Source organism: Convolutriloba macropyga, chromosome 2, assembly GCF_964194025.1.
Source record: "Convolutriloba macropyga chromosome 2, txConMacr16.3, whole genome shotgun sequence".
NCBI lineage: Eukaryota > Metazoa > Xenacoelomorpha > Acoela > Convolutidae > Convolutriloba > Convolutriloba macropyga.
The window spans coordinates 76,463,869-76,481,902 of record NC_134469.1 but is presented as its reverse complement, the minus strand read 5'-3'; the positions used below and the strand labels follow the sequence as shown (position 1 = coordinate 76,481,902).

The following is an 18,034-nucleotide window of genomic DNA, read 5'->3' as shown; positions in this document are numbered from 1 at the left end:
GTTCGACCCTTCTCCCTCTCAACCAGTGCGTCACTATCAATAGGATTGTTAAACTGAAGGCAGGCCAGGCCAGTCAGTTTTGAACAATTAGTCCGACGTTATAACGCCAGTCAAGTAGAAATGAAACACACTTTCATTTTGCTGAACACTTGAAGAAAGTTTGTTTGAATAGCAGAAAAAAGCGAAATATTATCCTAAAAGGAAGAATATGGTAACTTTTACCGAATGATCTATTGTATATTCTTAATAGCCGCAAAGGGATAGCTGATGCTATTATTACTGTTTCGAAATATTTTCTATCATCTGATGCAAGAAATATTCTTTTGGATGATATTTGAACGAATTTTGCCATTTTACCCTGAGTTGACTGTTTTTACGGTCTTCAATTTTTTATGGCAATTGGGATCTTTATGGTTCAGCTTAGTTTGAGTGAGTTGTCTTTGTTAAAAAAATGGAATAATTTTATTGTGTGTCCCGTTTTGCAGTTTTTTTTCCATTGGTATTCGTTTTTTGAATAATAACTGTTTTTAACCAATAAATTTTTTGGAGAGGCAACGTTACTGGCGAAATTTATTGATTTTCATCATGATTTAACAGATTTGGTTTTTTCTCATGTTGTTCCTTTTTTCTTTTGTCGTGTTTTTTTTTTAAATTTTATGTCTGTTTTGGAATAACCACCCAATAGAGGCACGTTTTGGTCGATCATTAATTGGCTGGTGTCTAATACTTCGTGTTGGTTCCGGAGTCTTCCGTCTATGTTTGTCATTTCGTCGCCAACTTTTTTGTTACGACCATATGACTGCAGTAAATTCAAATCTGCTTCTTGTTCATTCGTTCACGCAATTTCAACTGAATCGCGTGCGTGACGCCATTTTCACTCTTAGTGGAGAGAATTTTTGTCAATTCACGTGATTGTGGTTTTGGTCACACTTGACTTACCTCAATCTCAAAAATGAAATGGACATTTCTTTACACTAATGCAAAGAGATAAGGGCAAGTGAGTGCGTGTCATTATAGTTGAAGGGTATTTTAGGGCAGCTAAAAGAAGCAGCAATAAGTTAAATATATTCTCTATCAAAATTTAACATCTCAGCATTTAATAAATAAAGTATCGTTTTTTGTCTGTTTCTTTTATTATCTTTTTGAGACTGAAGATCTAGGAAGCTATTTTGGTTAATTTCTGACTATCTGCCAGCTATGTTTTTGAATAGACAATGAGAATAAAAATTTTGTTATTGATCTCAAACATAGTTTATATCAATTGTTTCGGTCCTGCTGGTCTTTTTATGCAATTTTTCGTTCTAGTTTTTTTTGTCTGATCGACAAATTTTTATGAAATGAAACGGGGATAAAATTCCGAAGCCCAACGGGCATTAGGTTGCTCAGCAGTTTCCTAAGTGCTATCCTATATGCGATTCACTAAAACTGCTAAAGAGACATAAATTCCCGGTGTGAAAGGCGATTCTTGGGAGTTTTAGACCTCCCGCTCAGTCCAACTTTTGCTGGCCCCTTCCTTTTGTACCACAGCCTCCTGCGTCACGTTAAGCAAATTCAGCATTTTTCATGTCGAAGCAAAAATTTGCCTAAGTCATATGATGATCAGATGATCATATGCTGAGAGAAGTAGCTAATATTTGTTGAGTTTAGCGTCAAATTGTCGAAAAGACAAAGGAAAAATTAAATGCACCCTTGTTGTTCTGCCGTTGTCATTGATGAGCGTTTGAGTAATGCATTTGACGTTTTTAAAGGAAATATGAGCCACAGCTCATTGAATAAAAAATACACTGAACATATAGGTCCTCCTGGATTATTACGTTCCAGGTTCAAGCCTTTTACAAGTGTTATATATTTGTAGTTCTTTGTATTGTATCCGACACTAATTTTCAAAATACAAAGAGAGATTTGACATGCAATTATTGCGCCTGTTGTAAGAACTGGAAATGTGTTAGTTTCAGGGAAGTTATGGAACAGTTCTTCCGGAAGCATCGAAGAAAATTCATAGGGACAGGAGTTCTAGTCGGAGGATCGTATGCGCTTTACAGGTAACCTATCATTAGTTGCGATTTCTTGGGTAAAATGAATCAGCGATCGCAGGTCCCCTAAGTACCAGCGTCCAAACCAAATTGAAAGTAAGCAATTTTCGCCTCTTTTGCCTCAGCGTTCTTGAGCCCTTTCAATTACTCTCGAACCTATTTTGTAGCAATTGTTGTAATGGTGTGTCTTTTTTCTGCAAAATTTTGGCTAGATTTTCGCGGTGGGTTCTAGGACATGCTTTGACTTCGTGAGTGACTTTTTCACATTGTAATTCTTTATTTTTGAGCGATCTAAGTTCATTCTGAAATAAAGTTTGTTGGTAATATAAAGATTTCGAGTGGGTTCAAAGCCATTGTAGCTTAGTAGTTAAAATGTTGGACTGGAGGTACCTTGTTCGAATCCCTGTGGAGTCGGAGTTTTTTCAACCCGTAAATCATCTCTAAGCTATATACCTCTAAATTAAATTGCACCCGCCTGTCGTATGAAAGCTCTTTATTCGACGTTAGTCGGTTTGTTTTAAAGATGAAGTTTAAAAAAGTGTTCCATCGTCATTAAATTCTAGAGTTGTGCCAGAAGCACAGAAAAGGAGAACGTTTTTTAAAAAATGTTCAGTGATAGATGAAATTGTCTTGCACATAATGTACAATACAACTTGATAGTAAATTGATAACTGACAACTTCAACGGAAGTTGGAGTCCAATCATCTTTTCGTTAGCTACAGTTTCAATAGTTGGAAAAATTTTAAAGCAGCAGAATGTTTAGAGAGTCGTTTATCATCAAAGAGTAAACTGACCTTTAGCTAGTAAATTGTGACGTCTATCAATGTATAACGATAAAAAACATTTGAAATAACTGAAACGTTGAAATTAAATCACGTGACATTGCACTCATAAGAAATTTTCCTGATCTTATAAGAAGCCCATTTGTGGGACCTATATATTGATCGAAACAAAAAAATATTGATAATCTAAACTTTTCTGTTCTAAAAGATGATGTACTTTCTGATATTTACCAAAACCAACAAGGTACCAAAAAGTATGAAATATAATACTCTGTTTGAAATTTTTTTTTGAATTACATGACCAGCTCAAAGAAGACGTAGAATTTGTTCAACTATAAGTTTTCTCGACTTTCGTATTTAAAATTCCGATGCAGCCTATGTAGAGGTTAAGGGAACAACCCATCTTCAATAGGTTAAGAGAAGAACTATTTTTTCGTTCAGCTTTGTAAGTGAACAAGATCATATTATCCGCCTCCCTGGCTAAATCCTAGCTAAATATTTTGACCAAAACATCTTCCATTTGAATTCAAAGAAGACTGAATACATAGCGTTTTGCAAGAAAACACAAAGTGAGTGCACAAAGATGCCAGCCATCAGTCTTAGGGATGAATTAATCCATGGGAATTTCTGTGAACTTATCAGCTGTCTTCCTTGGTAAGAACTTAGATGCGGTGAAGAAACTCCTACGAAAAATTGCTAGCAGCATAAAAGCAGTAGTCTATAAAATATTGTTTCTCAATTGACGCAAGAATAAAAACAGATTAAAGTATTGTACTGTGTCACGTTCTGTATACTGATATGCTTTTATGTACAATCAAACCTTATTATCTTTTTACTAGAAAAACAAATCAGCTGGGCATTATAGTCATGTTTAAACCGAAAGAAGTTTGATTGATCGTGCGACTTGAATTGAAATATCAAAAACTACCAACTGAGTATTTATTGGAAAACATTAGAAATAACGTATCTGCTCAGATTGTTTTAGTCCCTGCTTTCCAAACTTTGATAACGAGAACAAACGATCATTACAAATATATTTTAGAATCAGATGTCAAACTGCATGAAATTTTTTTGCTACCAGGTAACGGACCAGGTGTTAGAAAAAAATGTTACATTTAATTTTTAATTTTTATGGACATCTCACAATCTAAGAAAATAAAACCTTGAGGCCTGTAATGGAGTGACTACGCATTCACTCAAGACTCTATCTTAATTTCTCAATTCTCTTGTTAATTTTGAACATGTTGTTTTATATCTGACAATGGACATTTTAATAGAACCAATTCAATATGATATTGTCAATTTAGTTTGGTGATCTAACACTGTAGAAGACCGTTACACTGTAAAGTTATACGACACCGCCATTTTCATTAAGGTTTACAGCACTTTGACGGATGAAGATTAATTTTAGCAGTTAACGTTTGTAGAGCAGTAATAGAATAGAGCAAAAAAGGTTTTTAAATATTGGTTCAACTTACTCAATTCTTACGTTTACTAAATGTTTCTCTTAATTGTAGCATTTACATGGTTGATGTTGCGATTGTGTGAGCACGAAATGTTGGAGAATCATCAATGCAAAATTTCAGGTATCTTCGATACAAAATGGAGCAGCACTTGCAACAGAAGGTGGAGGAGTTGAATGAGCAAAAAAGGAGGAGCAGCAATTTCTCAGCTAATCAAGAATCTTGTCTACAGACTGTAGTGTCCTTCCTCCCAAATCTGCAGACCATCATTGCCAGAACATTCGACTCTCAACAGCTTAGAGCGTCTCTTGATGAAAATCCGGCCAAAAAGGTGAAAATCTATTTTAGTCATTGGTTATTAATAGCCGCGAAGCGATAGCGGCTATTATTGGTGACATCGTGGTTTTTAACAATTCAAAGAATTGGAATTGTATTGGGGAGCTGTCTTTTTTAGGATCTGTGCACACATTTTCATGATTTTTGAAGTCAAATTGGAGTAGTGATTGTGGTCACACAGGAAGTGGATCGAAAAAGCTAGTGGTTTTGCGGCGTGGAATTTTTTTGCAATTCACTCATTGTCTATTCTAGGTCTAGTTTTTTGTTAGTCAATGAAAATTCTTTGAATTGTACGTAAGGACTTGTCCTGCTATGATTTTTAATTCGTCGTCGCCATCGATGATTCTTACGACCTGACGTCTTGGACTTTTTCAATTTAAGTGATTTCTGCTTTGCAGTAAAAATTTTTGTTCGTGACGTCATTTGTTCAGCTTTTAGGTCAATCGCGTGACTTACCTCACTCAAAAAAATGACTTTTAAACTTGCTTAATGAACTTTAATTTTATGAACATTTAGTAGTTAAATATCAGTTGTGTGCATCTAAGTATTGTCAAACTTATATGCCCTAATTCTTGAGTATTCGAGTTTTGTTTTTATTTCGAATATTAATTTTGAAAAAGCTCCTTTAGGGTTCTTTCCTTATAGAGCGTATGTGTCTCTATAGAGCGTATGTGTCTGAATCTAACCAAAAAAAGACTAGTGGTCTATTAAAGGACTGTTGGTCAATCTGTCTATCTTATTTCTCTAGTTGTTTCAATTCATAGAAAGCCACAATCGTCTATCGCGGCTATTTTCCGGCAATCTGCCGGCTATGTTTTACCATTTTGTATTACTGGTTACTTTGCCGTTCGCCTCAAATTTGTCGGTGAAAATTGTTTATCGCTACGGTTAGCATACCGCCGCTGAGAACGTTCAGCATCTTACTTTTGGACACGCATATTTAATTGCTTTCAAGCAAAGTTTTCTTTGGCCATTTGACTTTTGAAACTTTAACGCTTGGTTTCTTGATTTTTGCGTGATCTAAATTGCTCTCATTCAGAATTTAAGCGGCTATCATAGATCTTAAAAGATGCTGAACGAAAGTGTCGAATTTGGTTTTATTTCATTTAAATCTGAACTTCTTGGAGTAAGCTCTATTACCATTAATTTATTTCCTTATAGAGGCCCATTTTATGGCCATTTTACAGGAAAGGTAAAGAAACTGCGAACAAGAAAACCTATGAGGTGGAAAGCGGGAAAAGACAAACCAAAAAGAAAACAAAAAGAAACAGGAACAGGTGGTACACGAGAGCAAGAAAAATGCCTTAAAAAATTTAGAATGGAACTTAGATTGTTCGTTTCATCACTCAGTTCTCGAAATAGTTAAGAATCCTTTTTTGTAAAAGAAACCATTTCTTAAGATGGACTACGTTTTTGTTAACGCTCCAAAATAAAGCGAGTCTCGTCAATGCGCAATAATTTGACATTCGACACAAGCGGAATGAAAGTCAATAAAGAACTTCTAATGAGATTGGAACTTGAGCCAATAAAAAAGGCAAACCAAAAGCAAGAGAAACATACAAAGCAAAACAGAAACAGAAAGGAAGAACAAGAAAAATCAAACACTTCGGTGATGAAACCGAGATTCGACAAACAGTTAACACAATACAGATTTTGAGAGCATCATCACTGCCAGCGCTCAGCAATCTCAATGTCCTTATGACAGCCCATCAAACTTAGCGAAGAAAAATCTTTACCAGAAAAACATAATGCGTCCAGAGGTGAGAAACAGAAAGAAATAGCTTCTACCAGAATAAACAAATGTTTACAATCAATGCCAGATGACTGAAGAATCAACTGTTTTCTCTCATCACATCAGAGAAAAAGCAAATAAAACCCGAGGCATAAACAGAAAACATGAGGAAGCACGAAGATGAGGAGAACGAATGCATAGGAACTGCAAAACGGCACAGAACAGATTCTCAGAAAAATTTCTCAGAAATTTCCGTAGCGGCGAGGAAATTGAATGCTCACATCACAGAGCATCATTGAAAATAAAAAATGTTAACAAAAAAATACAATTGATCAAAGCATCAAATGAGAAGAAAGGGCATGAAAGAAGCGACACGAGGAAACAAGTATTTGCAGACGTATTATCAGTACTCAACTGTGACAATTATTCTCATGGCAGCTTTCACAAAACAATTTTCACATCGCATCCAGATAACAACAGTAAACGAAGAACGTAAATGAATAGAAAAGGAAAATAATAGAGAAATTTCACAAATCATTTATCAGTAGGTAAATTATATCGGTTTGAACGTGTTGTAAAATAATGTTGCGATCACAGCACGTCAATGGCAGCCTAGTTAAAAGGAAGAAAATTGAACAAAAATTGTCAAAACAGGAGAATGGAGAAAATAGAATAAGAAAGAAGCAAACACAAGCTTCGCAATTTTTCCTCATTACCTGAAATGATTTTCACCACTGCCATCTCTCAGATAAGTTAATGTTCTCTTTGTATTGCACATCGGAGAAACGAGTTGTTTTTCATTACGGGAGAAGAATAAACAGGTAACAATTGAGTTTTATCAGTTTATGAACTCCAAAAGGCAAATATCAAATACGCCGAGGTCTTGCTCAGAATTTTTTTTCCAGCGCCTAACATCGAGCTTCGATGGAATGGGGAAATACAGGAGAGTAGCAAGACCGAACATTTGGTTAAAAAAAACGGAGAAATAGGAGAAAGGACATAAAAGTTGACATAATAAGGAAACAGGTAACCAGAAACATCGCTATCAGTACTAAGCGGGGATCAGTATGATAAGACAACTCTCAACATCATTCACACCACAGCGCATCACAACGAGCTTTAAAAATGAATCGAAAAGAAATGGGAAAAATGAAGGAAAAATAAAAACGAGCCAAGAACAAGTTTAATAATTATTCCTCCTTATCTAAATCGTTTATCATCATTTTTAACACTCAGAAAAATGAATATTCCAAAACAGTGAGGAAGAAAACATAGGAAAAAATTATCAACAACAAAGAGACTGGAGGAAGACAAAGCAAAAAACAAAAGAAGCACATAAAACAAAAAGTTCACATATTTCAATCATTCCTCATTATCCGAATGTTTTTAACCACTTTTAGATCTCAGTGGGTTTAATGTTTACAGTGCATCGAAAGAACATTTCATAAATAGGGTTAAAAAATCTGACAAAAAATCCGAGAAAAAAACGGAAACACAAAAGGTCTCTGAAACTCAGAGCTTAGAAAACTCATCACAGCCCCTTACATTTATCTCATCACACTAAATCAACGTAAACAAAGAAGTTGCCATTAGAAGAGAAACAAACTCAGTAGAATAAAAAGGCAACAAATTGAGCTGCCTCGTCAAAAAAGAACTACTACTAAAAAAGAAACACATAAAAGGATAAAGGGCATACAGGAGGCCACAAAAGGAAAGAAGTAACCCGAAACGTTCTTATGAAAAATATGTGGGAGTAAGTATCATAGTGACCGCTGTCACATCGAATTTTTACATTACATCGCGTGCAAAAAGTAAGCGATTAATTAACGATCATCGAAAATAAATATTACCATGACAAGGCATCATTGGCACAAGTGAAGACGAAATCGAGGGAAACATTATCAAAAACAGGATGAGACTGTAGGAACACAAGGCGGAAACAAAAAAAACACGTGTACACGTACACTATGGTAGCAAAAAGCTACGTACCGCATCTTTTCTACTTTTAAAGCATAATTCGTGCTTCATAAGCAAGATTTGCGCTAAGGCGTGAAAAATGGCGTGAAATTTAGAAGTTTTAAGAGAAATTTCATTCTTTTTCTCCGCTTAAACAGAAAAGATGGTTAAACCGCTTTCTTTCACCGTTTGCTAAGTTGTTACGCTACGAGATGTCGGATTTTCATGGTCTAAAATACAAAAGCAGCTCAACTTGAAGTCAAGATTCAGTGCGCAGTATGCATACAAACGTTACAGAAATCGAGCGGAAGAGTTAGTTACTGATGTTTTGAAAGATCCCAAAACCTCACTAGAACGAACTAGAGCGGCTTATAGCGCTTTCGCTTGCTACGATACAACTTCCAGAGGTACAGTTAGACGATTTCTCAAAAAATATGGCGTTTTAAGAGGAAATGCTGGCAAAAAGTCAGTTTCAAGAAGGAAAGCAAGCGTTTTTGTTCAAAATGGTGTATCAATATGCTAATATAGCCGTTCTCATTCTGTCAGAATGTTGTTTTCAATGATGAAACAAGGGTGCGCATCTCCAGAGACTGAATTGTTACAATTTTTCGAAGAAATAGAACGAGATTTCTTGAACAAAACGCAAAATAATTGAGTTCGGACAAACGATCTTTTATGTTTTTGGGTGCAATACAATCAGAGGGACGGAAATTGCTTGTTAAGTGTCCAAACAAGCTAAACGCTCTCGGTTATTTTGAAATTTTGAAAATTTACGAAGAAAAAGTGCATTTGCTGGACATTATTTTTCAACAAGATAATGCTCCGGTGCATAAATTGAAGATTATCGGCAATTTTTTCCAAGAAAATGAGTGGAAGGTACTAGAATGGCCGGCATACAGTCCAGATCTGAAGACTGTTGAACATTTATGTGCGATTTTGAAGCAACGATTACGAAAACAAACAGTATTAGAGAACAAAATTTGAACTAAAAATGTTATATTATTTGATGTTTGTATTGCTTTTTTAAAAAATATTTAGGTGTACATTGCTTTTTGGTACCATAGTGTATTTCACAATCATTTATCTTTACCTGAATTCATTTTCATCAGTTTTAACTCGCTTTTTATAAAATTGAATGATAAAAGAGAACCCAGCGCAAAGTTCTGGAAAAATTACATTTTTGAGCGAAAAAATTGAAAGGTCTGAGAAAACCAGCGCTGAGCGAAACCCAGCGCTCAGAGAACTCATCACAACGTCTTTCTCATCAGAAATCCACCTTTACAAAGAAATTGCCCAGAGAAGAGACAATTTTTTAAAAGCGCAAAAGAATAAACGGACAGCGAATTGACACTGGGGGACCGAAACAGACGTAAAAAACACTGGGGGACCGAAACAGAATAGATCCGAAAATCGCAGCCAACTCTTACGTTGTCATAAATCAATGGAACGAGTCGCCTTCTCGGACCTACCGAATCGTTTCTTTTACCCGATCTATCAGCCTGCTCTTCTAAGCCTTGTCAGTCTTGTTCACTTCTATTTTCATAAAAGTCTTTGTAAAAATATGAGGTTTAAGAAGATTATAAACAATTACCAAAGCGGCATTTGCTATCAACCACGAAAACTGGCTTGCTGTGAAACAAAAATCCCTTTAAAACGAGAGAAACGAGAAGGAAGAACGGCTGAGTTCATGAGAAGTAATTAAACCAGCATACTTTAAGCAAAATCCAGTTTTTTTTTCAGTTCTATGGCGCTGTTAAGTTATCAAGTGTCCCCAACAGTCGTCTTAACAATCGTCTGCAAACGACGTTTTGCAATACATGAAGAATGTATCATTTTTCAGTGTTTCGTATCTTTTTACCGTGCTCAGTGTTATGACGGCCAATGATTTTGATTGAAAACAGTGACAAGAAAGTATAATAAACTTTTTAAAAATTACTGATCATGAGCTTTAATGTATATAATTTAGAGCTACGGCTTGTGAAACGCAAGGAGAAATTTGGGAATTGGATTTAAACTAAATTGTGGAAATGCTCAAAATTGAAAAAGCCTGAATATTTTTTGATCTCTTTTTTAAGCTATGTTCTATAAACAAAATCGTCAGTGTCACTTGGGTAGTTGAATGTAGCAAGAGGATATTGCATTACCGCATTTAAGTGTTTTAAACAGCATTCGCTTAATTTCCACGAAGCTTAGTTCTGCGTTTTTGACTAATGGCTCTAAAAGTTCCTCAATTTTTCTTTTGTGCGGCATTTAAGGTTACCAGTTATGTTGAATTTCCCAGTGACAGCGATTTGACCACTGATGGAGTTTTTTCTCTATTTGGTTATAAAAAAACTTAGCAACTGCAAGTTTTAAAAGACAATCAGATGCCTATAATGTCATAACATAAAAATGTTAGTCACGTCGGTAAAATCGCAGAAAATCTTCAAACTGTTTTTGCGCGTTTTACTATTTTCTTTACTTCATTTGATACTGAACCAAACAAAATCGAGTCTCTAAAGAGGCCTTTTCGTTCTAATTTAAATAGTACAAATGGTACATTCAAAATGTATGTTAACAGATGCCTAATTAAATTAAGAGATAAAATGGCGAGCGAGATTTGCATTAGCCGATGTTCCGAACATGTTTACTGTAATTTTCAAACTCACGTAACCGAGAAAAGGGAATAACTAAGAAATGGGAATAATTCGTATGCAATAATAGTGTAAGTAGGTTCACAATTGGAACGAATTAAAGGTACTGTGACGTAATGTTTAGAAGGAGATCTGGATGGAGTTGATGGTATTGAGCGTTTGTCGCTGTGTCTCTTCTGTGTATTCGGTGGTATTGTTATACATGCTGGTCAGAGTACAAGTTAACATTCTTGCGGCTGAGATGTACAAGAGGAATAACCAACATCTGCAATCTATCTCTTCTCTGACGTCATCCTCAGATTCCTCAATTCCTGCATCCTCATTAAACCGAAGTTCCGATGATATGTCTGAAGGTTAGTAGATATATTTCTTCAGGTGTTCCCAATCGGAACTGATTTTGTTTGTTTTTTTTGTCGACTCAGTTTCGGAGAAAAGCGTTGCACGATCAGAATTCGTTGTGCTGTCACTGGTTTAACCTTGAAAGAGTTAGGAAAGATCACAGTAACTCAAGTGAGCTAAAATTTACTTGATTTTGACTTGATTCGTCGAGACGCTATCTGACCTGACCGAAGTATTTCAATTTTTAACCCACTTTTTATTGCAAGTTTTTTTTTGCTATATGCTATATTTTAATTGAATGTTGGTTTCACATAACTGTTTCAGAACGCCAATATTAAAAAATCTCATCATTGACGCGGGTCAAGGCTGTATCATTTTTTAAATGTTAACGACAGTCGACAATTACTGCTATCTGTCGACAATTACTTGCTCTCCCCTTTCCTCATTAGGGGTCAAAACAGTCAGTTATGAGCTGCTAATGCCTATGATCAGTTTTTATCAAAGAAATGCGTAGGTAAGTATAAATATAACAAGCAGTCTCGTTTATGGGCGTTTGCACATAATGTTCCGACCCCGATCTACATTTTCGAAATTAATAGTCTTCCAAATGAGGAAGAGATAGAAAACTTGCAAAAATAAGTAATGTATGAATAAAAAATTGCCTTAAAGTCAAACCATTAAATGGAGAAACATTAACGCTTAAGAAGGCTTATGATATATGCCATTGACGAGACTACGAGACAAGGCAAACAAGATAACAAACATTAATTACAGCCAAAACTCAATGCTTATTTTTTAAAACACAAAAAAAACACCTGACAAAGTCAAAATAGTATCAACTGGGAACTAAATCAACCAAATTAACTTGTTCTTCATTTAAAAAAAGATTAGCAAAGGGAGACTAGCTGGCAAGTAGGCAAGAAAAAGACTGCAAAGGGGTAAAATTTAAAAATTCGTTATATTTTTTGGAAAATAGAGTTCAAGAACATTAAAACAATTAGCTATCGGCTTGAATTATTAAATAGGTTCAGGTATTACTCCCTAGGAAGCCATTGAGACCTTTTGTTATCCCGAATACGTCTTACGACTAACAAAAGAATGAAAAGCACTAATTATTCTAAAAATGTTTGCTTAAAAACAGTTTGCAAGCAAAGTCAAGCTATTAACTGATCAAAAATTACATGTTTAAGTGGATGGTGGTGAAACGCCGGTGGGACTTGTTTTCGGTGTGATATTTTGAGCAGACACTAAAAATTAAACTCAAATATAGGCAACTAATACAAAATCACAAAATTTTTGTGAAAGCCACTTCAAAGCCGGAAAACCATTAGTTCATAGCCGGAAAACCATCAAAGCATTATGCCGGAAAACAATAAAATACCACTTTAGATGAAAATTTGATTATAATTTTACAGAAAAGTGACCTGTTACTAATGACACTCAGCTAAAAAGTGACAGAATTAATATTGAAAAGAGGAAAAATTCAAAATATTCCCAATATTTTTAATGCGAAGACTTTCAAGGAAACCATTAGCAACGGACTTTAATCCTTAAATGGGTGCATTCATACTCATTGGCAAGCAATTGAGACTTTTGATCGTCCAGAAATAGTCATGCAACTACAAAGGAATTGCAATTATATGTAAAAACAAAACCTATCAAGTAAGTTTTGTTAGAAAATGTTAAACGTTATGGCAGCTGATAAAACCATTATCTGTTCACTAAGAATGTTACATATAATCCACTGCCTATGCCTTCAACGCTTTTTTGGCGACCTGCTATTAATGTTATGTCACAGAAGGACCTCTGACCTCAAAAATGAAGACTTAAATACAATTAAAACCAATTTGTAAAAAACATCGTGACTTCCAAGTTTTAATTCACTCGAGAGAAAATAGAACCCTTCAACTGAGTTTAGGCTTAAAGATGAGCGAAAAAAAAAGAAAAAGGAAATAGATCTAACAAAAGCTCGAATAGCTACTATTTAAAATCAAAATTTTTTAAAACAAAAGCTTTCAAGTAATAACTCTAGATAGGGTTACTTATAGATCCGTATGACGCCCTTGAAAACTGTCAATAGTGAGACCCAGGCAAAAAAAATTACCAGATAACAACTTATAGACAACTACTAAAGAACGTCTAAAATATAAAAACAATTGTATGCAAACAGTTCGAGGTCGTAAAAACCACGAGCCTTAAACTGAATACATAATATATGTTCAACGGGTGTCTCTTTTACGTTAATAGGATCTCTCAATAATTAAATAAAAATTGAATTCCGTACTTTATAATAACATTCCAATTACTAGCAGAAGAAACAAAAAAAGGCAAGAAAATATGGCTCCCCGAATAATTTGAATATTTGTTTGTAAAGTTACACGATTAGAATATATTTAGCATTGAATTGTTCTCGTTGCTCGTTCATAGGACATGGTAATAGTTCCAACTGTTAGCAAAAAAATGTAATTTCCCAAAATTTTCGAGAAATCCAAAATGTTGAATTTTGGATACTAAAACCGTCCAATTTTCGATTCCAGAAAACTCATTGGAATTGCAGGTAAAAACTTAACTCTTGGAGTGAGTGATGATTGTTTCAGCAATTCTTAGCTTTGTTCTTCGGCAAATGCTATTAAAGCTTAATTGGTGCTTTTTGGATGAAAGGCTGGAGTTTGCCGAAGTTTTAGGCATACTTTTAGATTAAACACTTCATCTAGAGTCCTTTTTCGTCGAAAATTGGATTTTAGCTCCCCGAAATTCAGAAACCCTGTTTTATTAGGGATCTTTTACACATATTGTTTGTCCTCCAGCCCTTTCAAATTAATCATTTTAAATTTTTAAAGCGCAAAATTCATTTTAATGAGAGTTAAGTCACGTATGATCAAAATATAAACATCCAACTGATTTGATTATATTTTTGCTAGAGAGAGTGAGAAATGACGTCACACGTGCGAAATGCCGTTAGTGAAAGGAAGAAGTGATTCAGAACGTTTGAATGTTTCAGTTTTGATGTGCGAACTCACGTAAAAAGATAAAAGAGTGTCAGACGACAAAAGAAACATGGCAAGACACATCCTCAAAAACAATCGAAAGATTTGCCTTGACATATAACTTGAAAACTAAATTTTATAGCGATGTCAAATATAGACAATCTACGAAGCTCATGACCCTATATGGGCCAAATTGAAAAAATCTGAAAAAATGAGAAAGTTTCTAATCCAAGGTTGTGTTTTAAGAAATGCTGAAGGCACCATCACTTTAGAAAAAATTGGTTCTTCGCATGGTTAGAACGGGTAATCAAAACAATTTCCTTGTGGTAAGCAATAAACAAAACAAATTAGAAACGAAAACTGGAGAAATTTGAAAGAAACCAGAATATCTTTGAAAACCAGCGGCGTCAAAATGAGAGAACCTCATACAGGCCAGAACCAGCCATAAAATCATCATTAGAATCATACAATTTTTAAAATCATTTCTGCAGGCTGGTAAAGCGACAACAAGACAAATGAAGACAAGATTCACAAATGCACTTGAACATTTAAAATATGAACGGTATCTCAGCCAATAGTTTATAATATGTTCACTAAGAATGTTACATATAGTCCACTGCCTAGGAAGGGTTACTTTCAGCTCCGTATGACGCCCTTGGAAACTGTTAATAGTGAGACCAAAGCTTAAAATTACCAAATAACAACTGGGAAACAACCAATAAAGAACGTCTAAAATACAAAAACAATTGTATGCAAACAGTTCGAGGTCGTAAAAACCATGAGCTTTAAACTGATAACATAATATATTTTCACCCGGTGTCTCTTTTACGTTAATAGGATCTCTAAATAATTAAATAAGAATTGAATTCCGTACTTTATAATAACATTCCAATTACTAACAGAAGAAACTAAAAAAGGCAAGAAAATATGCTCCTCAAATAATCTGGATATTTGTAAAGTTAGACGATTAGAATATATTTAGCCTCGAATTTTGTTGCTGGTTCATAGGAAATGGTAATAGTTCCAACTGTTAGCAAAAAAATGTAATTTCACAAAATTTTCGATAAATCCAAAATGTTGAATTTTGGATACTAAAATCTCACTGAATCGGCAAATTTTCGATTCCAGAAAACTCATTGGAATTGCAGGTAAAAACTTAACACTTGGAGTGAGTGATGATTGTTTCAGCAATTCTTAGCTTTGTTCTTCGGCAAATGCTATTAAAGCTTAATTGGTGCTTTTTGGATGAAAGGCTGGAGTTTGCCGAAGTTTTAGGCATACTTTTAGATTAAACACTTCATCTAGAGTCCTTTTTCGTCGAAAATTGGATTTTAGCTCCCCGAAATTCAGAAACCCTGTTTTATTAGGGATCTTTTACACATATTGTTTGTCCTCCAGCCCTTTCAAATTAATCATTTTAAATTTTTAAAGCGCAAAATTCATTTTAATGAGAGTTAAGTCACGTATGATCAAAATATAAACATCCAACTGATTTGATTATATTTTTGCTAGAGAGAGTGAGAAATGACGTCACACGTGCGAAATGCCGTTAGTGAAAGGAAGAAGTGATTCAGAACGTTTGAATGTTTCAGTTTTGATGTGCGAACTCACGTAAAAAGATAAAAGAGTGTCAGACGACAAAAGAAACATGGCAAGACACATCCTCAAATACAAGCGAAAGATTTGCCTGGACTTATAACTTGAAAACTAAATTTTATTGCGATATCAAATATAGACAATCTACGAAGCTCATGACCCTATATGGGCAAAATTGAACAAAAAATGTGAAAACAATGAGAAAGTTTTTAATCCAAGGTTAAGTGTTTTAAGAAATGCTAAAGGCAACAACACTTTAGAAAAAATTGGTTCTTCGCATGGTTAGAACGGGTAATCAAAACAATTTCCTTGTGGTAAGCAATAAACAAAACAAATTAGAAACGAAAACTGGAGAAATTTGAAAGAAACCAGAATATCTTTGAAAACCAGCGGCGTCAAAATGAGAGAACCTCATACAGGCCAGAACCAGCCATAAAATCATCATTAGAATCATACAATTTTTAAAATCATTTCTGCAGGCTGGTAAAGCGACAACAAGACAAATGAAGACAAGATTCACAAATGCACTTGAACATTTAAAATATGAACGGTATCTCAGCCAATAATTTATAATATGTTCACTAAGAATGTTACATATAGTCCACTGCCTAGGAAGGGTTACTTTCAGCTCCGTATGACGCCATTAGAAACTGTCAATAGTGAGACCAAAGCTTGAAATTACCAAATAACAACTGGGAAACAACCAATAAAGAACGTCTAAAATACAAAAACAATTGTATGCAAACAGTTCGAGGTCGTAAAAACCATGAGCTTTAAACTGATTACATAATATATTTTCACCCGGCGTCTCTTTTACGTTAATAGGATCTCTAAATAATTAAATAAGAATTGAATTCCGTACTTTATAATAACATTCCAATTACTAACAGAAGAAACTAAAAAAGGCAAGAAAATATGCTCCTCAAATAATCTGGATATTTGTAAAGTTAGACGATTAGAATATATTTAGCCTCGAATTTTGTTGCTGGTTCATAGGAAATGGTAATAGTTCCAACTGTTAGCAAAAAAATGTAATTTCACAAAATTTTCGATAAATCCAAAATGTTGAATTTTGGATACTAAAATCTCACTGAATCGGCAAATTTTCGATTCCAGAAAACTCATTGGAATTGCAGGTAAAAACTTAACTCTTGGAGTGAGTGAAGATTGTTTCAGCAATTCTTACCTTTGTTCTTCGGCAAATGATATTAAAGCATAATTGGCGCTTTTTGGATAAAAGGCTGGAGTTTGCCGAAGTTTTAGGCATACTTTTGGATCTAACACTTCATCAAGAGTCCTTTTTCTTCGAAAATTGAATTGTAGCTCCCAGAAAATCAGAAACCCTGTTTTATTAGGGAGCTTTTACACATATTGTTTGTCCTCCAGCCTTTTCAAATTAATCATTTTAAATTTTAAAAGCGCAAAATTCATTTTAATGAGAGTTAAGTCACGTATGATCAAAATATAAACATCCAACTGATTTGATTATATTTTTGCTAGAGAGAGTGAGAAATGACGTCACACGTGCGAAATGCCGTTAGTGAAAGGAAGAAGTGATTCAGAACGTTTGAATGTTTCAGTTTTGATGTGCGAACTCACGTAAAAAGATAAAAGAGTGTCAGACGACAAAAGAAACATGGCAAGACACATCCTCAAATACAAGCGAAAGATTTGCCTGGACTTATAACTTGAAAACTAAATTTTATTGCGATATCAAATATAGACAATCTACGAAGCTCATGACCCTATATGGGCAAAATTGAACAAAAAATGTGAAAACAATGAGAAAGTTTTTAATCCAAGGTTAAGTGTTTTAAGAAATGCTAAAGGCAACAACACTTTAGAAAAAATTGGTTCTTCGCATGGTTAGAACGGGTAATCAAAACAATTTCCTTGTGGTAAGCAATAAACAAAACAAATTAGAAACGAAAACTGGAGAAATTTGAAAGAAACCAGAATATCTCTGAAAACCAGCGGCGTCAAAATGAGAGAACCTCATACAGGCCAGAACCAGCCATAAAATCATCATTAGAATCATACAATTTTTAAAATCATTTCTGCAGGCTGGTAAAGCGACAACAAGACAAATGAAGACAAGATTCACAAATGCACTTGAACATTTAAAATATGAACGGTATCTCAGCCAATAATTTATAATATGTTCACTAAGAATGTTA

General features: G+C 34.6%; 1 protein-coding gene across 1 annotated transcript in view; it reads left to right on the top strand.

The window, feature by feature from the left end:
- Positions 1 to 18,034, top strand: part of LOC142334721 (peroxisomal biogenesis factor 3-like) — a 308,737-nt gene that overhangs the window by 279,846 nt on the left and 10,857 nt on the right. The window contains exons 2-4 of the mRNA XM_075382971.1: positions 1,953 to 2,042; positions 4,402 to 4,609; positions 11,060 to 11,288. Of these exons, the coding sequence (XP_075239086.1) occupies positions 1,963 to 2,042; positions 4,402 to 4,609; positions 11,060 to 11,288 (517 nt within the window). The 5' untranslated portion in view covers positions 1,953 to 1,962. The remainder of the gene's footprint in view (positions 1 to 1,952; positions 2,043 to 4,401; positions 4,610 to 11,059; positions 11,289 to 18,034) is intronic.